The 20,498-nt window shown below is 51.6% G+C and overlaps 1 protein-coding gene and 1 pseudogene across 1 annotated transcript in view; both read right to left on the bottom strand.

The window, feature by feature from the left end:
- Positions 1 to 20,498, bottom strand: part of MRC2 (mannose receptor C-type 2) — a 63,452-nt gene that overhangs the window by 21,429 nt on the left and 21,525 nt on the right. Inside the window, exons 2-6 of the mRNA XM_069541683.1 lie at positions 4,310 to 4,711; positions 3,427 to 3,600; positions 3,057 to 3,221; positions 2,766 to 2,879; positions 2,152 to 2,298 (exon numbers count right to left, since the gene is read on the bottom strand). Coding sequence (XP_069397784.1) covers positions 2,152 to 2,298; positions 2,766 to 2,879; positions 3,057 to 3,221; positions 3,427 to 3,600; positions 4,310 to 4,711 — 1,002 coding nt within the window. The remainder of the gene's footprint in view (positions 1 to 2,151; positions 2,299 to 2,765; positions 2,880 to 3,056; positions 3,222 to 3,426; positions 3,601 to 4,309; positions 4,712 to 20,498) is intronic.
- On the bottom strand, positions 662 to 1,983 carry LOC138414377 (D-aminoacyl-tRNA deacylase 1 pseudogene; annotated as a pseudogene).

Raw genomic sequence — 20,498 nt, 5'->3', positions numbered from 1 at the left:
TCCCTGCCTTAAAAGCCTGCAAAGGCTCCCACAGCCTACCTGGCCCCACCTGAATTTCACCCGGAAGCCAAAATCCTTTAGGGACTGGCTGCAACCTGCCTTTCTGAACTGATCATGTCCCCGTGCCCTCTAAGCTAGTACTTCTCAAACTCCACACCAGTCACTAAGATCTTGTGAAATGCAGGTTCTAGTTCAATTAATTGGGGGGAGGAGGGGGGAGGCACCTGAGAGTCTGCATTTCTAATAAGCACTTATTATAACATCACTTGGGAAGGTGCTGGTGGTCCAGGGATCACACTTTTTTTTAAGTTCTCACATAATATATTATTATGGATGACTGTTCTGGAAAAACATGGACAGCATGAATGCATTTGAGACTCATCACAGACACTTAGAAATACACCATACTGTGAAAGGAGGATTCGATGACAAGTGATGTTGGGCCAGCCTGTTCCAAAAGCAAGCAGAGAATCAGGGGAACCAACACGGCTCCCTGAGGGGACCCTTGGGTGCGTCCCTTGCTGCCCTGTGGGTGGGGCGCCTTGTCCACGCTGGCAGCACCCATCTCCTCTGTTCAACCACAGCAGCGGAAAACGGAAGCACTCCTTTGGTGGTTTTTTGTTTTTGTAGGTAGGTTCCCAGTTTTTTATTTCCATCTTCCTTTTCAGGATTTGGTTCCAAATTCTTAAAGTAGTGTGGGTGTCTAGCATCTTTCATGAATTTTTCAGGATCCAGTTCTGCTCAGTAATAATGCACTGTGCCCGGCCCACCTATGGGCTCTTGCTTGGAGGACACGTCCCCCTAGGCCCCGCTGCTGGCTTTGTGGTCTTCCTTGTGGGGAGCGCTTCTCTTCTTGCTTGATTCGGAAGGCCCTTTGGCTCTGGCTTTTTCTGTCTTCTGTTGTTGCTTTTCAAGCTTCGCCAGGTGTTCTGAATCAGAGGCAACAGCACCAGGGGCCGGAGATTCTGGTTCTACGGCCACAGGCCCGTCGTTCTGAATGTGGACTTGCAGGTAGGCACTGAACTTGCCATCTTTGATGAGCTCTGGCCTCGCCACCTTGCACAGCGGCTCCAGGAAGCCCTTGTAAAAGGCCTCAGCCTGCCCTGCGGGCATGGGCAGGTGGAAGTCGGGCTCGTTGCCCTTGAGGACGCGTTGCAGGGAAGACTGGCACAGCACATCGTACTGCTTGTCCATCACGCTCTTCGACCAGTGCTTCCCACTTCCATCCTCAAACACACGCAGGTTTAAGATCTTCCAGCCCACGTGCTCCAGTTTCTTCTGTGCATCTTCCAGGGAAACACCCAGCAACATGCCGATGACCCATCTGATGGCGCCTATCTGCTCTCCTCCAACTGTGATGCTGGCCTGGGTGACGTGCGGCACCACGGCCTTCATGGTGGCAGCTGGGACAGGGACCACACTTTTTTTAAAAAATATTTATTTATTTATGGCTGTGTTGGGTCTCAGTTGCAGCATTCTGGCTTCTGTCTAGTTGTGCATGTAACACACGAGCTGCTCTGCAGCATATGGGATCTTAGTTTCCATACCAGGGATCGAACCCACATCCCCTGAATTGGGAGGTGGATTCTTAACTACTGGACCACCAGGGACATCCCGGGACCACACTTTTTAAGTAGTGTCCACCTGTACTCTAACCCTCAGGGTGCAATCCTCACCGACCTTAGAGCTGCTGTGACCTTGCAGGCCTCTGTGCCTTTGCACCTGCCCTTCCCTCTGCCAGTCATGCCCTTCCCCCACACCTCTTTTTGGGTTTTTAAACTTATACTTCACCTGAAAGGCTCAAGTCCAGTGTCACTTCCTGGAAACCCTCCTTAGCTCTCAGGAGCTTGATCAATTTCCTCTCTAATATATATACTATTTTTTATAACAACTCCAGATATTCCGTTTGTGTGTTGGCATGTCCATCACCGGCAGCAGACTGTGACCACCAGGAGGACAGGATGGGTCGTGAAGCATTTAACACAGTTCCCAGCAAACGTCCCAGAATGAATGAATAGTACATTTCAACTTGTTCAGATTTCAGCAGAACCATTTAAGAAGAGGGAGGATCAGAGCCCCCTGTGCTGTGAGGGTGGTCTGCAGTGGCTGCGGCCTGAGGAGCCCCCTACCACCCACGTCCACCCCGCTCACCGGGAGGCGGGGGCTCGGCGGCCGTGGCGTTGGGCTTCTTCTTGCAGACGTAGGGCAGCGCGATGCTGCAGTCGCGGTTCTGCCAGCCGCCTGACGACTCCGTGCGGATCACCCCGCAGTTCTCCTCACTCGGGTTGTCAGGCTGATCTGTGGGGAGCGCAGGGCGCCAGCGCCCCAGGGAAGAGGAACTCACCCCCTGGCCTGGGAGCCCTCCCTCGAGCCTCATGCTTCCCCGGAAGCCTGAGCCCGCTCAGATGCCCAGCGCTGCACTTCGGCTCTCCTGCCTCCTCCCCGGGGCTCACATGGTCCTCGACCTTCTGCCTGGGCCAACCATGCCCACCCTCCCTGGCCAGGCTGCTGGCCTGCTGAGGGCCCCAGTGCCCGTAGCTGAAGGGGTGCCTGGGGATGAAATCCAGTCCACCTTCCAGGCCCAGTGCCCCCAGGAAAGGGCATCATTCCTAACTCAGACAATGCGCTGCACGGACCATTGGCACCCAATCGGGAGTGGGTGGAAATCTGCTGGTCTAGAGTAGGGTACCAGGGAAGGAGTCCCTAGGAGAACAAGTGCCCGTGGGATCCCCAGGCCGCCCTGTACCCCAAACCTGGTGCCTCACCACTCTCCCAGTTGAGGTACTTGAGAGGCGAGTTGTCTGACCACTGCCAGCCTCCACTGGTGTCCAGGTCGTTAAGGCCAATCCACAGTGTGGAGCTGTAGCCAGTGAGGAGCCCTGAGCACAAGAGGGCGACAGTGATGGGGGGGGGGGGTCATCCCAACCCCAGTCCTCCACTCGCTGCCACACCAACTGCATCCTGCCCTCCAGCAGCAGCAGAAAGGGCTCAGGGCCCCCTTCAAAGGTGGGGACAGGTCTTGGGGTCCCGCCCGCTGCCCACTGCCCCCGCCTCACCATTGATGTAGGTCTGCTCGTGGATCTCCGTGATGCTCAGCAGGTCCGCGCCCTGCTGCTCGCAGCTGGCCCAGGCCTCCCTCCAGGATAGCGTGGACTGGAAGTTGAACTGATAGCAGCTGTCGGTCAGCTGGTCCTTGTCCCAGAAGGTCTCGCAGTCGTTACCTGCCACCAGGACAGTCAGGTGTGGGTCCCGCCCCAGCCCGCTCTGCGGGGTCCAAGGCGAGGTCCCTCAAGGAATATGCAGAGACCCTACGGAAGTGGGGGGTGGGGGCACTTCTCACTTGAGTCTGGAAAGTTGTGCCACCCACACCCGCCGCACTCCCCACCCCAGGGCCAACCTCCCGCCACCCCGCCCGCTGGCCCTCACCCTTGATGGGGCAGAAGCCCCAGCGCTCGTCCTTGCCGTAGTCCTGGGTGGTGGCGCACCACAGGTGCCCATCCTCGCGGCCGGTGCTGGTGCAGCCGTGGAACCACTGGTTGTCATACTTGAAGGGGATGGTGCATGGCTTCCCGTGGGAGTTGCCCTGGATGGTATAGACCTCTGCAGGAGAGGGAGCCAGGCCTTTGGCATCTGGACCCCAGAGGTTGCCCAGCCCGCTCATCCCCCAGGGAAAATCTCCTACAGCCCCAGGAGCCGGGGTGAGCAAGGGTCAGCCGAGAGAGGGAGGGGGCAGCGATGTCAGACAGTGGCCGGAAGGCTGCCTCTGCCCTCGGGTCAGCCCAGGAGCCTGGGAGAGGTCCCGCCACTCATCCCATCAGGCTGGGAAAGGGGGCCCCCTAGGGCCCCTAACACCTGTCCAAAATTCAGCTGCCTCACACGCCAAGTTCCGTCTTGGCACTCTAGGAGGTATCCCGGGAAAGGGCCCCCAGGATGGAGCTGCCCACCAGGAAAGACCTCTCAGTGGGTGACTCCAGTCCCCATTCACCCCTGCAAAAGGGGGATGGAGACGCCTGTGGACGGTGACCCAGGGGTCTCCCTTGAAGAGTGGGCCTGGGAGAGAAGGGATTTCTCTTTTAGTTGTACGTTATACACTTTTGAACTGACCGAGGTCTTTACAAGAGTGTATCAGGGTTTGTAAGTTTTTTAAGGCAAATTAAATGCTCTGAAGTTCATTTTCTCCATGATCCCCAAATGCTTCCAATGACGATGAAAGAGCTGACGGCCAGAGGCCTGTGGAGGCCAAGGTTTTGTCTCCCCTATGTCTGTCCCTCATGGCTCTAGGCCCCTGACACGAGGGGTAGCCTCTCACCATAGTAGGGCCGCGCACACAGGTCCTCGTCGCTGCCATAGATGCGCCACTGGCCGCTGCGGGTCTGGTCACCACGCTCGGGGGTGCCAGCCTTGGATGTATTGCCAGAACGGCCCCCCAGGAGCAAGGACAGCTGGTCGCCCAGGGTGCGACAGTTCCAGCGAAGACTCAGTGCCTCGCGGTCACACTCGTACATGCCCAGGGAGGCGGTAGTGTTGGTGCCTGGCCAGCCTGTGCCCAGGCACTGCATGGTACCCAGGTTGAACAGCCGGTTTCGGGAGACCCACTTCCAGCGCTGGGCAGGAAGGCTGGCATTGCAGGCTGGAGAGACTCGGACTTGCCCACCCTGGGCCTCCAGGCAGCCCTGCAGTCCGTGGCTGAAGATGACGAAGACACTGGGCTCTGGAAGGAAAGCAGGACACGAGGCCATCACAGGGGTCTCCTTGCTGCTGCTGATGGCCAGGCTGCCTGCAGACACTGATGCTGGTAGTGGGCTGTGGGCCTTCTCTCCTATGGTAAATCACTCCATCCTCACGACTGGCCCTTTGCATGGGGTGGTAAGAGGCACGGCTGGCTGCCTGTGCCCAGTCAAGGCAGAGCCCACGTGGCCAGCCTCTGCCCTGGTCCCACAGCACCTGGAGGAGGACTCAGCCGTCTGTCTCGTCTCCCCCAAAGCAAACCAAATTCCACAGGGCAAGTTGGGGACTGTTTCCTTTTATGAAGATCTTAGGAGGAGGGGGAAGGTGTTTACATGAGACACCACACTGCAGCCTTTATCAAAACCTCTGTTACATGGCGTTGTTTTTCCAGCAGAGCTCTCCAGCCTGAAATTGCTTTGTCTCGCTCTTCCCCCCTGCTCCTCACATTCACTGGCTCCACATTTTCCTCTCATTTAGAATCTTCCCAAACCGCTCGCCATGCCACCCCCAGCAAACCCAACCATTCACATCCCATAACCATCTTACTCCTGAGATTTTGAACAGCACTTAGCTCTCTGCCTTCCCCAGTCTTGCATCTTCTCACCCATCACCTCGCTAAGCAGACACTCTATGAAAGACACTGAAATCCAACCTGCCCCCTGCCAAACACTGATGAAGAAATCAAGACTTACATTTATAGGAGGTAGATCAGTGGTTCCCTGGGGCTAGGCTGGGTAATGGGAATGGGGAGTGGCTAAGAAAAAGCACAGGGTCTCTTTAGGGGAAATGAAAATGTTCTAAAATCAAACTGTCATGGGACTTCCCTGGTGGTCCAGCGGCTAAGACTCTGCGCTCCCAGTGCAGGGGGCCCAGGTTTGATCCCTGGTCGAGGGAACTAGATCCCACATGCTGCAACTAAGAGTTCGCATGCCACAGCGAAGACTGAAGATCCCTCTTGCTCAACTAAGGCCCGGCGCAGACAAATAAATAAATAAACCCGATCATGGAAAAAATAAAATTAGATTGTCATGATAGTTACACAATTCTGTGAACATACTAAAACCCAATTAACTGCATATTTTAAATGCGTGAGTTTTATGATATGTGAATTATATCTCAAAGCTTTTATTATATCTTTAAGGTTTTAAGAGAGAGAAGGGAAGAAGCTGACATGCGTTTGAGCCACAGAGTGACCCAGTCATGGTATCACACAGCCAGGAAGCAAGCCCAGGTCTCTGTGACATCACATTTTGTGCACTGAGTACCACACCACAGATACACAGCACATCCCAGGCTCCAAAGCACTTCTGCATCCACTAGCCCCTGGCTTCTCAGGACAATTTTCATGCCTCAGAAGCATGAGTCTGACTGCCAGGGTTCAGATGCCAGCTATGCCATTTAATGTGTGAGCTGGGTGCACTGTTTAGCTTCCTCCTCACGGAACTATTGTAAAGATTAGATGAGATAATACATGTAAAGTGTTGGAACAGGGCCCAGACATAGTAAGAGCACCATAAACGTTCCTGACGATTCCATACTATAGGCAAAATATTTGACTATGAGTAGTGTAACAGTTTGACCAGAGTTTTGAGACTGAAATCTGGCCCCCCGTCTTCTGAGTCCAAACCCCAATTCCTTTCTGTTCCATCATGCAGGCCTTATCCTCCCTCTGTAAGCCATTCATCATGGCCACACAGCACGATCTTTTAAAGATAAATAAGCTCTAAACAAAAAAAAAGATTTTTTAAAATAACATTGTAGTGTTCTGTGCTCGCAATGCAGGGGCCCCAGTTCAATCTCTGGTCAGGGCACTAGATGCCATATGCTGCAACTATGCCCTGGAGGAGTCAAATAAATATTTAAAAAAATAATAATAATATTGGCGTGTTGAAAGTCATAAAGAAAACAGTGGTTCAGTAACGTGATTTCTTTCATGGCATGAAAAATGCCATAAAAACAATCAGAATTCAAGTGACAAAACACATGTAACTTACTAGAGGCGAATAGTTTATTCCCTAAAATGGAAACAGCTTCTACAAAAAAATATAATAAATTAGGAGTAAAATGGCACCACTGCAGTAGACAATGAGTGAAAGACATGCTAAAACAAACGAAATGTAATTGGCTGTTAAATTTTTGAAATGACAGCTTCTCTCATAGCAAAAGAAAAAGCAATATGTCATGTTAGTCTCTCTCCCAGCTTCAAAGGTGATTCATCATTCTATAAATGAAATTCGAACTCCTTGCTATGAGCCGTCAGATCCCAGGTATTCTGGTCCTGCCGACCAGTCTAATCTCAGATCACACTACTCCCCCTTGCTCAAGTCACACGGACCTCCTCACCCTTCCTTGAACAGGCCTGACTCTCTCCTGCATCAAGGCCTTTGCATTGTCTCCTCTGCCTGGCATTTTGCATTTCAGAAAAAAAAGTCACATCTTGGGGACTTCCCTGGTGGTCCACTGGTTAAGACTCTGCATTCCCAATGCACGGGGCATGGGTTCAATCCCTGGTCGGGGAACTAAGATTCCACATGCTCCTGCATGCCACACGGTGCATCAAAAAATAAAAAATGCAGGTGTCCAGGTACCACTCCAGAGACTGATTTAATTGGCCTGAGACTGGTATTTAAAAAAGGCACATCTTTAGAGAGGCCCTCTCCAACTTCCATATCTAAAGCAGTCACAGTTACTTTCTAGCATAATTCTCTCTGCAGCATTTATTGTTATCTGACATTTTCCCAACATCTGTGAGTCTGGGTCTGCTGACTAGTTTTTCTGTTGATTATTCCTGCTGTTTGCATGTATAGTCACTTTTATTACATACTGGACATAGTGGATAATGTTACCAGGAACCTGTTTCTTTTTTATTATTATTATTACATATTGGACTTGTGGATGACACGTTACAGGGAGTCTGGACGCATTATCTTCCTTAAAATAATGTGGAGTTTTGTTGTGGCAGGCAGTTAAATTAGTGGTAGATCATCTTGATTCTGCAGGGGCTTAGTTTTGCTAGGGTGGGGCTGTTCGGGGTTTTAGTTTAGTCTTAAAAAGGTGTGGCCCTTAACCTTGGGTTTAATCATAAGGTGAGGCCCTTCTAGCATTTCAAAAGAAAACGTTAGGCAATTACCAAGTTCCTCTAACTCAGTGGAACTTGAATTACAAACTCTTGTTTTCTCAGCATCAGGCAGCAACTGAAATCTCTTCTTCCCCACTCCTCTTTCTTGCTGGGTTCCCTAAAGCATCCCTCTGCCTATGCAGTTTCGAGCTGCCAAATATTTGAGGAGAATTCGAATGAGGACATCTCTTGCCTTTCTAGGATTTTCCCTCTCGAGTTTTAGCTTTTCTGGTAGCCCCACACTCTGACCAGTAAAGCTGCCCCGTTCTGTTGCAGCTCTTCAAACTGGGTAGTGTTCTCAGGAGGAAAGTGAAAAGTGTTAGCTGCTCAGTCATTTCCAACTCTTTGCGACTCCATGGACTGTAGCTCGCCAGGCTCCTCTGTCCACGGAATTCTCCAGGCAAGAATCCTGGAGCGGGCAGCCATTCTCTTCTCCAGGGGATCTTACCCACCCAGGGACTGAACCCTGGTCTTGTGCATTGCAGGCAGATTCCTTACCGTCTGACCACCAGGGAACCAAAAAGCTGCTTAAATGAACCACTCACTTCATCTTCATCTTTTCTCTCAAGGACTGTTTCCTCCTTGGCTTTGCCTGGTTTTGACTGCTCCTGAACCACTGTATTTTATGTTTTATCATTAACCGATAAGGGCTTTTGGCCAGAGAACCAGACTGATAAAAGCTAACCTTCCATTTCCAGACCAGAGCTCATGAACTAACACGGTTTTGTTTATTTTCTGTCTCCCCTCTTGTTCAGAAGTTTCAAAGACTTCCTCTTCACACTGTATCCTCAGTACCTGTAACTCCACTCAACAGATGGTACTGCTTAATAAAATAACAAATGAGCAAATGAAGAATGAATGAATCAATTCCATGCCTAGATAACAATCACAACCAACCTAACTTTCTGCTCCTCGTCCCAGCTGCCAAATCAATTTCACTAAAACAGAGCACCCGCAGCTCCTGTCACTGCATGTTGAAACTCCACAGTGGGCGGCTTCCCTGGTGGTCCAGTGGCTAAAACTCCACGTCCCATTGCAAGGGGCCCAGGTTTGATCCCTGGTCAGGGAACTAGACCCCACATGCCATAACTAAGAGCTCTCATGCCGTAACGAAGATCAAAGATCCTGAGAGATGCAACTAAGACCTGGTTAGTTGCCAGCCAAATAAATAAATAATAAAACATTTTTTGAAAAGATATGTTAGAATTTAAAAAAGAAATAAAGAAACTCCAGAGTGGGAAGGCTGGTGGGGAGGGACACTGGTCACTCTATTCTTTGATGACACCGGGATGGGGTCCTCTTTGGGCAAGACACAGGTGACTTCCTGAAGGACCAACAAGCGTGACCACCACAGTGAAGACTTCCCTGTTGCCCCCTGCCCTAACCTGCTCCTTCCCTTCCAGCTTTTCTCCAGGAACCACAAACTGGCCCAGGACTCCATCCAGGCCTGCCCGAACATTTGACTGAATTGGGCATTTGTTTCTCAGAAACTCCACTCCAGCGAGGACCGTCAGCAACAGAAAGTAACCCTTGGCAGGGGGAGGGAAAGGGTCTGGGACTGGAAAAGGGAGAAAGCAGTACTTGCTTTCATAGGTGATCTTTGAGATGGGGCTGGACACACAGCCCAAAACATCACAGGAGCCTATAGGAGCCCAGGGGCCAGGGTCTTCCCTTCCTCCCCAACCAGAAAACCCAGGCACGGTACTTCAGCAGGCATGCAGTTGTAACAGGGGGCAAGTGAAGCGTCCAAAAGAGGTAGGGAAATGCCACCTTCCCACCACTGGACAGATGAGGAAACTGAGGCCCAGAGCGGGGGAGAGCAGGACACCCAAGCACAGTACCTGTCAAGGCCTCAGCTTCCTCCTCTGTCACTTGGGTCACTGCTGCAAGTCCCCCCTCCCTCTGCCGTCCGAGGTCCTGGGTTCAGTGACCCATCTCTCCCTGCATATGTCCCAGGCGACGCCAGGAACACAAGGAGACACAGCTCACTGTCCCAGGTAGAGACGGTGGGTCTAGCAGGAGACAAGGGCAAACAAGCCCCTCAAGTCCAGGTGTCTGGGGGCAGCGGAGGGAGCTGGGCCTTCGGACTCTGAAGTCACTGAGGATCCGGAGGAGGCAGAAGGTGAGGGATGCGGGTCACAGAGCTGCCTTGGCAGCAAATGAGAAAAGGAAAAGGAATCTGGGAGCAGTGGGGAGGCCAAGGGGAATTCTCAGCAGCGGAACCCTGGGGCTTTGCCAAGGAGGGGGCTGGGGGCCTCTGGGGAGAACATTTTCCACCCAGAGTTGAGGGGTGGGTCTGGGTCCTCCCAGAAAGAAAGCTGTTTCTCCAGGGGTCAATGGAGGCAGAGACAAGGCCCAGACTTGGCCAAGCTAAAGATGCTCAAGGGATGGGAAGGAAACCAGGCATTTTGGAAACTGACTGTACTGTCATTTGAGCTCTGCTCCCTGCAGGCACATGGGAGGTGGCAGGAGGAGCTCAAAGCAAAGACCTGATGCCCTTCATCATGAGAAGGCTCTCCCATTCCAAGAAGGCCCCCTCCACCCGCACCCAGGCCCCTAGCCTCACTCCACTTGCCTGGGAGCCTTGGGTGGCTGTGCAGGGAGTGGAAGGGGCCCTCACTGGGACCTTGCAGGGTCCTCAGCGAGGACAAGGACGACCCCCGTATCTGGATAGTCACACCACCACCACCACACCAGGCCCCCAGGTGCGGGTCACAGTGCCTCGTTCAGGCAGTGAACAAATGAATGAAGCCAGGCAGGTAACCATGCACCGAGCGCCAACTGCACCTCATGCATTGATTTGTTCAACAAATATTCCCTGAGAATCTCACGGGTGCCGGGCAGGGTGCCAGGCACTGAGGGTGCAGGGCTGAGCCACACAGATACAACCCAGCCCTGTCGCCAGACGGGCTGGCAGGGGCCAGGCTCTGCGTGGAAGATATGGAGATGGTAACAGAATCCCTGCCCTCGTGGAGCCGCCCACAGTCTCTGGTCCTTGTTTCGTCTGCCCAGCAAACTTCCCGTCCCCTTCCCCTTCTTATTTATAGAGAATCTTCCTGTATCTCTGGCTGAGTGCGCACCAGGCTCACTGTGCTGTGCTATGCTAAGTCGCTTCAGTCGTGTCCGACTCTTTGTGACCCCATGGACTGTAGTCTGCTGGGCTCCCCTCTCCATGGGGATTTTCCAAGGCAAGAATCCTGGAGTGGGTTGCCATGACTGCCTACAGGGGATCTTCCTGACCCAGGGATTGAACCCAAGTCTCTTGCATAGCAGAAGGATTATTTACTGTCTGAACCACCAAGGAAGCCCAAGAATACTGGAGTGGGCAGCCTATCCCTTCTCCAGGGGATCTTCCTGATCCAGGAGTCAAACCGGGGTCTCCTGCATTGCAGGCGGATTCTTTACCAGCTGAGTTACCAGGGAAGCCCACAAGGCTCACTACTGGCCAATAATCATGCCCATTCCCAGGCCACAGTGACTGGCACTTAACAGGGCTGACCAGAGCCCCTCCTGGAACACTGAAGTCCCCTCTCTAAACCGGGGCTGCCAACAGCCACGTTTCCTACCAGGAGGAAAAGACCTTTCTGCTGTAGGCAAGGAAGGGATACTATGGGAAGAGACACAAAGCTGAGAGACGGAAGGAGGGGGAGCGAGTGCCCAGGGTGCAGAATGTCAGGCCCGTCCCTGAGTTCTTACAGCTCTTCAGTGCTCCATGCATCATTCAGGGTCGTTTGCAGCTACATTTCTCTCTCTTTCCTTTTTGTTTTTGCTGAGCTGGTTTGCATCAGGATTTTGTCCTTGTGACCAAAGAATTCTGATAAACACACAGCCCTAGGTCCTGGAGCCAGAGCATTTCTCCCAGTCTGGAACACCGGTCCATGCTTCTGACTCCCCTGGAAGCCTAGTGCCCAGGTCCCCTATGACCATCAGACCAGTAATGGGCTATCTGGGCTGATGGCTGCATGGGCCATGTCACAGGAGGTGCTGGAGGCTGGACCCACCCCATCCTCCTGACCACCTTTCCAGCTGCCCCTCCAGAGGTTTTCTCATTCGTGACAATGACAAGTTTTTGTGAAGCACTGAACGAGGTACTACAGGGAATTAAGGATATGGTTTCTGCCTCAAGATGTTTACAGTGAACCTGGAAAGGCAAAACCAAGTCATGAAAAAGTTACAGGCAATATAACAACATGTGCAAAACCATCAGGTCTAATTCATACTGCATGGTTTGGGTGGTTCTTGTTCGGTTGCTAAGTTGTGTTTGACTCTCTGCAACCCCATGAACTACAGTATGCCAGTCTTCCCTGTCCTTCACTGTCTCCTGGAGTTTGTTCAAACTCTTGTCCATTGAGTTGGTAATGGCCATCCAACCCTCTCATCCTCTGTTATCCCCTTCTCCTCCTGCCTTCAGTCTTTCCCAGCATCAGGGTCTTTTCCAATGAGTCAGCTCTTCGCATTAGCTGGCCAAAGTATTGGAGCTTCAGGGTAAGTCTTTCCAATGAATATTCACGGTTGATTTCCTTTAGGATTGATTGGTTTGATCTCCATGCTGTCCAGGGGACACTCAAAGAGTCTTCTCCAGCACCGCAGTTCAAAAGCATCAATTAAAGTGGATAGAAATGATTTTCCAGGTAACTGATGGACTCTCTGGTGTGGAGTCTCTGCTTCTCAGACATCCAGGGCATGATCCTGGAAGTTTACTCCTGTGCTCAGAAGTAACTGGGTTTCAAAGCTACTTGCCCTACATTGAGTAACTCCATCTCCTTCCTCCTGGGTGAGGGTCACCGTGGCCTCCTTTCCCGTCTGCTGCGAAGTATACACAATGGGCTGGTCCTGAAGCCAAGCACAGAGGCTCACACTGTTTCTCTCAGGAGCAAGCCTCCCAGCTGTCCCGACAGCCTCTGGGACTCAGCCCAGCAGTGGAGGCAGCCAGAGGTCTGACCTCAGATAAGACGGCTGTTCCCATTACAAGCTGAAGACATCATGCTGAAGGAAGCGGAGGGGAAGTTCATTCTAGCCCAAGGCCTGGCACGCAGCAGGCAGGCTCTCCAGAAATATCTACTGAATGAGAGGCATGTCAAACAAAACCCTGAACGGCACAAGCAGAGACAAGGACACGGAGAAGGTTCCAAGCTGGGGCATGGAGGAGTAAAGACTGGGGACCCAGCGACCAGCCTGGCTCAGCTCCTAGAGAGCTGGGGACCAGGGACCAGGTGGCGGGCTGGGGGAAGCTGACCAGGTTTGGTCCCAGAGGACACGGCAGGGGGCGCTTCCAGCCACTGAGCCTCACCCCTCTCTCCCCCAGAGGCACCCCTCCCCAGGCCACACAAAGGCCAGGGGTCATCCCAGGGAGAGCCAGGGGCCGCCCACCCAAGGAGCCGCCTGCCAGAAGGAGCAGCTGTTTTCAATGAGCCGCTGGGCCCTGAGGCCAGGCCTGGAAATGTCTGAGTCAGCACAAGCTGCCTGCCCCCGCCCTGCTGAGGGGCCAGCCCTGAGGACCCCGGCACCTCACCCTGCACCACCCTCTACTAGAGGCCGTGTCCATGTCCGGGCTCGCACACTGGACCTGAGGGTGGTGGGAGGCAGCACATTCCTTCCATGGAGGGCAGGAGAGTCATGACTTTGAGGCCCACTACCCCACCCAACAGTGCAACAGCCCCACCAAAATCCTGGGATTAGTGTGGACTTCTCCCGACAGACCGTCCACCCTCCAGGCTTTTCACACTCTCCGTCCTCCTGTCCAGCTCCTCCACTCCGGCCAGGCCAAAGTGCTGGCCTTCCACTGCTTACAGAGCCTGTGACAAAACTAAACACAGACAGCAGCACTCCCACCCCACCCCAGGCTCCGCTGACACGTGCCCGTGTGTTTGTGTGAGTGTGCGTGAGCACAGTGTCATGCAGTCAGTTCCCCCACCCTAGGAGAGCTTTCTCTGGCACTCATTTCTGGACATGCTCTTCTCCTCCCTTAGAATGTCTGTGCTCCACAATGTGATACACTGCTTTGCAAGTGTGCCCAGTCGGTTCAGTCCTGTCCAACTCTATGCGACCCCAGGGACTGTACCAGGCTCCTCTGTCCGTGGGATTCTCCAGGCAAGAATACTGCAGTGGGTTGACATGCCCTCCTCCAGAGATCCTCCCTACCCAGGGGACTGAACCCCCAGCACCCAGGGTTCCTGCACTGCAGGCAGCTTCTTTACCGCTCAGCCACTCCGAAGGGCCACACTGGGTTCTACCAAGATGTTACAGCACTCTGGCAGAGGATGGGTTAATAGATGGGTTTGCCACCTAATAAATGCACCAGAACGGTGCACGGTGAAGAGGGGATGGGAATTCAGGTAAATTTTGTAAAGGCAAGTTTCACCCTCCCAAGGCTCTGCCTGGGTGCCCCCCACCCCCGCCCGCGGGGTCAGCTGAGTGGGGCTGCCCGCCCTCCCCTGGTTCTCTGAGACGCAAAACCTCTCCACCCCCTACCCCACCTCCCGGCGATTTAGAGATGTTTGCTCTCATTCCCTGCTGGGTTTTGTCTTCTCAGTCTGAAGCATCAGGATCTCTTCGGCTTATCCTTTCCCAGGCCTGGTCTTGTAGGAAGCCTAGGAGGGGCTGGGCTGGCCGAGCCTAATTTCGCCCATAACCTCTTGGGAGGACCGGGCACCCTCTGCTCACGAGCAGCTCCCGGGGCCTGGCTCCCCTGCCCGGTCCCCACGTCTCTTCCTCACCAGAGCATCCCAGCGGTGGGCCACCTGGACCCCGTCTTCCCTCACACACGCCTCCAGGACCTGAGATGCTGGGACCTGTCCGCCCTCGGAGTTCCGGATCTACGGCCGCTGGACCCCTCCTTCCCTAAACCCGGGCTCTGCGAGCCGCCCTCCTGCCCCCGCAGTGCACCCCCACCTAGGCCGTGCGCCCTCCCTCCGTGATGCGCCCCCCACCCATGCCCGCGCCCCCATCCCCGCCGCGCGTCCCGGGCGTTTGGGCGCTGGCCTCCCCCACACGCACCCCCACGGCTCCGAGGTCCCGCCCGGCTCCCCAGCCCAGCTCTGCGAACCCCGGGTCCGCGGCCCCCGGCGGCGCCGTCTGCTTGAACGCAGCCAAAATAAACAGCCCAAAGCCACTTCCTCCCCCGGGGGGCAACTTTCACAACAACGGCCGGCTCCGGTCGCGGCAGGAAGTGGCTTTCTGGGCCAGCACAATCCAACCTCACTGACGGGCCAGAGAAGGGCAGGATTCAGGACCCGGGGTTGGAGCCGGGCCCAGCTGCGCATTTGCGCCTGGACGGAGCGCGCGTGGGCGAGGGCGTCTCCAGCCGAGGCCCAGCAATCTCCGGCCCCTCTCCGCGATCACAGCCCGGACAGCAGTGCCCACTTACTCATGGACGCAGGCCCGATGGCCCCTGAGGGGCCACACTTGTCTTATTTATCTGTGGGAGTCACCAGCAGATTATTTTAGAATATCACGGACAGGAGCGTGAGCTCTAGCGGCAGGACCAGATCAGACCCTTCCTACCTGGTTGACTGAGGAGGAGTAAGCTAATAAGGAAAGCAGTTATGAACAGACATCCTGGCAGACTGAGAGAGAACAACTTTTTAAAAACTTAGTTTTGGGAATTGCCTGGCAGTCCAGTGGTCAGGCCACCGTGCTAACACAGCGGGGTTAGTGCCGGTGTGAGCATGGAATCAATCCGCGGTCTGCAAACTAAGATCCCTCAAGCCGCAGCTGGCCAGAAAAAAAAAGAGAAAGAAAAAGAAAAATTGTTTTAACTTCTGCAAAGTGGCTGCAGAAGTGTGGGGGTCCGGGCAGTAACTTAAGGGTAAAATATTAGAAACCTCCCCCACCGACCTCAGGGCAGCGCAGTGGTAAAGAATCCACCTGCCCCCTGCCAATGAATGGGCAAGATACAGGCACATACCTGGGGTGGGGGGGGGGGTGAGGGGGTGGGGGGGTGAGGGAGTGGGGGGGGCAGTGGGGGGTGGGGGAGTAGGGGGGGTGGGGGCCGGAGAAGAGTCCTTGAAGAAAGAAAGGGCAACCCACTCCAATATTCTTGTCTGGAAAATTCCATGAACAGAGGAGCCTAGTGGGCTACAGTCCATGGAGTCCCAAAGAGCTGGACAGGACTGCCCATGCAGGCACAGTAACTGCTTGCTGCAGAGTCCACAGAAAGAAAGAATCTTCTTTAGGCCTTTCTGCATTTTCCATAGTGAAATTTTTTTCAAACAACAATAAAAGAAACGTGCGGAGAATTGAACTGAAATGTAATTATTTGCTCGCGAAAAACTGAGATTTCAAATATAAACTCTGGATTCACAAGAAATATTTTATGAATAATTTCTAGCTAAGTTTTTCAAATATAGGAAAAAGGGGTAGGATTCCCACCCCCATTCACACAACACAATAACGTTGTCATTGGCAAAGTGCTCCTTTTCACAGCTATTTGTAAGGCCTCCCCAGACAGCCATTTTGCTTTTTTGCATTTCTTTTCCGAGAGGATGGTCTTGATCCCTGTCTCCTGTATAATGTCAGGAACCTCAGTCCATAGTTCATCAGGCACTCTATCTATCAGACCTAGTCCCTTAAATCTATTTCTCACTTCTACTGTATAATCATAAAGGATTTGATTTAGGTCATACCTGAATGGTCTAGTGGTTTTCCCTGCCTTCTTCAATTTAAGTCTGAATTTGGCAATAAGGAGCTCATGATCTGAGCCACAGTTAGCTCCTGGTCTTGTTTTTGCTGACTGTATAGAGCTTCTCCATCTTTGGCTGCAAAGAATATAATCAATCTGATTACAGTGTTGACCATCTGGTGATGTCCATGTGTAGAGTCTTCTCTTGTGTTGTTGGAAGAGGGTGTTTGCTATGGCCAGTGCGTTCTATTGGCAAAACTCTATTAAGTCTTTCCCCTGCTTCATTCTGTATTCCAAGGCCAAATTTGCCTGTTACCCCAGGTGTTTCTTGACTTCCTACTTTTGCATTCCAGTCCCCTGTAATGAAAAGGACATCTTTTTTGGGTGTTAGTTCTTCATAGAACCGTTCAACTTCAGCTTCTTCAGCGTTACTGTTTGGGGCATAGACTTGGATTACTGTGATATTGAATGGTTTACCTTGGAAATGAACAGAGATCATTCTGTCGTTTTTGAGATTGCATCCAAGTACTGCATTTCAGACTCTTTTGTTGACCATGATGGCTACTCCACTTCTTCTAAGGGATTCCTGCCTGCAGTAGTAGATATAATGGTCGTCTGAGTTAAATTCACCCATTCCAGTCCATTTTAGTTCACCGATTCCTAGAATGTCAATGTTCACTCTTGCCATCTCCTGTCTGACCACTTCCAATTTGCCTTGATTCACGGACCTGACATTCCAGGTTCCTATGCAATATTGCTCTTTATAGCATCGGACCTTGCTTCTATCACCAGTCACATCTACAACTGGGTATTGTTTTTGTTTTGGCTCCATCCCTTCATTCTTTCTGGAGTTATCTCTCTACTGATCTCCAGTAGCATACTGGGCACCTACCGACCTGGGGAGTTCCTCTTTCAGTATCCTGTCATTTTGCCTTTTCATACTGTTCATGGGGTTTTCAAGGCAAGAATACTGAAGTGGTTGGCCATTTCCTCCTCCAGTGGACCACATTCTGTCAGACCTCTCCACCATGACCCGCCTGTCTTGGGTGGCCCCACAGGGCATGGCCTAGTTTCATTGAGTTAGACAAGGCTGTGGTCCTAGTGTGATTAGATTGACTAGTTTTCTGTGAGTATGGTTTCAGTGTGTCTGCCCCTCGATGCCCTCTTGCAACACCCAAGCAAAGGAGAAAAGGAAAGATATAAGCATCTGAATGCCGAGTTCCAAAGAATAGCAAGAAGAGATAAGAAAGCCTTCCTCAGCGATCAATGCAAAGAAATAGAGGAAAGCAACAGAATGGGAAAGACTAGAGATCTCTTCAAGAAAATTAGAGATACCAAGGGAACATTTCATGCAAAGATGGGCTTGATATAGGACAGAAATGGTATGGACCTAACAGAAGCAGAAGATATTAAGAAGAGGTAGCAAGAATACACAGAAGAACTGTACAAAAAAGATCTTCAAGACCCAGATAATCACGATGGTGTGATCATTCACCTAGAGCCAGACATCTTGGAATGTGAAGTCAAGTGGGCCTTAGAAAGCATCACTATGAACAAAGCTAGTAAACGTCATGGAATTCCAGTTGAGCTATTTCAAATCCTGAAAGATGATGCTGTGAGAGTGCTGCACTCAATATGCCAGCAAATTTGGAAAACTCAGCAGTGGCCACAGGACTGGAAATGGTCCGTTTTCATTCCAATCCCAAAGAAAGGCAATGCCAAAGAATGCTCAAACTACCGCACAATTGCACTCATCTCACACGCTAGTAAAGTAATGCTCGAAATTCTCCAAGCCAAGCTTCAGCAATACGTGAACAGTGAACTTCCAGATGTTCAAGCTGGTTTTAGGAAAAGCAGAGGAACCAGAGATCCAATTGCCAACATCCGCTGGATCATGGAAAAAGCAAGAGAGTTCCAGAAAAACATCTATTTCTGCTTTATTGACTATGCCAAAGCCTTTGACTGTGTGGATCACAATAAACTGTGGACAATTTTGAAAGAAATGGGAATACCAGACCACCTGACTTGCCTCTTGAGAAACCTGTATGCAGGTCAGGAAGCAACAGTTAGGACTGGACATGGAACAACAGACTGGTTCCAAATAGGAAAAGGAGTACGTCAAGCCTGTATATTGTCACCCTGCTTATTTAACTTATATGCAGAGTACATCATGAGAAACGCTGGGCTGGAAGAGGCACAAGCTGGAATCAAGATTGCCGGGAGAAATATCAATAACCTCAGATATGCAGATGACACCACCCTTATGGCAGAAAGTGAAGAGGAACTAAAAAGCCTCTTGATGAAAGTGAAAGAGGAGAATGAAAAAGTTGGCTTAAAGCTCAACATTCAGAAAACGAAGATCACGGCATCTGGTCCCATCACTTCATGGGAAATAGATGGGGAAACAGTGGAAAGTGTCAGACTTTATTTTGGGGGGCTCCAAAATCACTGCAGATGGTGACTGCAGCCATGAAATTAAAAGATGCTTACTCCTTGGAAGAAAAATTATGATCAACCTAGATGGCATATTCAAAAGCAAAGACATTACTTTGCCAACAAAGGTCTGTCTAGTCAAGGCTATGTTTTTCCAGTAGTCATGTATGGATGTGAGAGTTGGACTATAAAGAAAGCTGAGTGCTGAAGAATTGATGCTTTTGAACTGTGGTGTTGAAGACTCTTGAGAGTCCCTTGGACTGCAAGGAGATCCAACCAGTCCATTCTGAAGGAGATGAGCCCTGGGATTTCTTTGGAAAGAATGATGCTAAAGCTGAAACTCCAGTACTTTGGCCACCTCATGTGAAGAGTTGACTCATTGGAAAAGTCTCTGATTTTGGGAGGGATTGGGGGCAGGAGGAAAAGGGGATGACAAAGGATCAGATGGCTGGATGGCATCACCAATTCGATGGACATGAGTTTGAGTGAACTCCAGGAGTTGGTGATGGACAGGGAGGCCTGGCGTGCTGAGATTCATGGGGTCACAAAGAGTCGGACATGACTGAGCGACTGAACTGAACTGAAGTGCCCCTTGGGGGCCCAGCTGTATCCCGGCCTCTCCATGTCCTGGGCATTTGCCTGGCACAGTCTGGCCTCATGGTAAGTGTTTGCCAAATTACAGAATGAATATGAACCAGAAAGTCTTAGTAGTCATGGTGTCAGTCCCTTAGAATGTGGAAACAGAAACACAGAAAAGTTAAGTCATTTGTCCAGGAACATTCAAACAACTGGAACCATGGCATTTCCATTGAGATGAAACTTTATGCAAGCCTTGAAGCGTATCAGCCAGTATTTGCTTATATAAGTTGACCATACAGTTTACTGTCTCATATGGAGAATGAAAAGGGGAGGCAGTAATCATTATAGCACGACACCAAGCCTGAGTCACGGCTGTCCCAGGCAAACGAAGATACATGGTCATCCAGCACTTACGGAAAGAGACCACAAATAATGATATAAGTGACTGTTTACCATGTACTTGCTAGGTACCAGGCACTGGCTTCCCCGGCTTTCTCCTTAATCCTCACAGCACTGCTCAGAAGTAGGTAAAACTCTTCTCTCTATTTGACAGATAAGAAAACTGAGGTATTAAAGACCTCAGAGATCAATCCTTTTGATAACACAGCTAGTAAGGGGCAGACCAGAGATGGGAGACCAGGGAGACCGGTCAGTTCCAGAGCTGAGCGCCAAAAGACTACTCCAGGCACTTTAAACTGATAACCCACAGGCAAATCACACACAGCCTTCACCGTAAGTGAAAGCAAAGTGAGCCAACATGGAAAACGGGAGAGATTTCACATAAAAATCTGAATCTTCAGCATCTCTCAGAAGCATTGGGAGGCCCGTCCATGTTGAGCCTGTGTACCTGCAGGGAGCCAGTTGCAGGTTCTGGGGTTCCTGCCCATCTGAGAGGGGGCTCACCGGTTTGCCACAGCACCCCCCCACCCTTTGTGCACCCCCACCCCAACACTGAAGTGGAATGGGAATGGCCCCGTGTTATCACTTTTGAGCTACTGTTTTAAGGAGAGTGGAGAAACA

The sequence above is a fragment of the Ovis canadensis genome, chromosome 11, assembly GCF_042477335.2.
Source record: "Ovis canadensis isolate MfBH-ARS-UI-01 breed Bighorn chromosome 11, ARS-UI_OviCan_v2, whole genome shotgun sequence".
Taxonomy (NCBI): Eukaryota; Metazoa; Chordata; class Mammalia; order Artiodactyla; family Bovidae; genus Ovis; species Ovis canadensis.
This window is presented reverse-complemented; position numbering and strand designations above follow the sequence as displayed.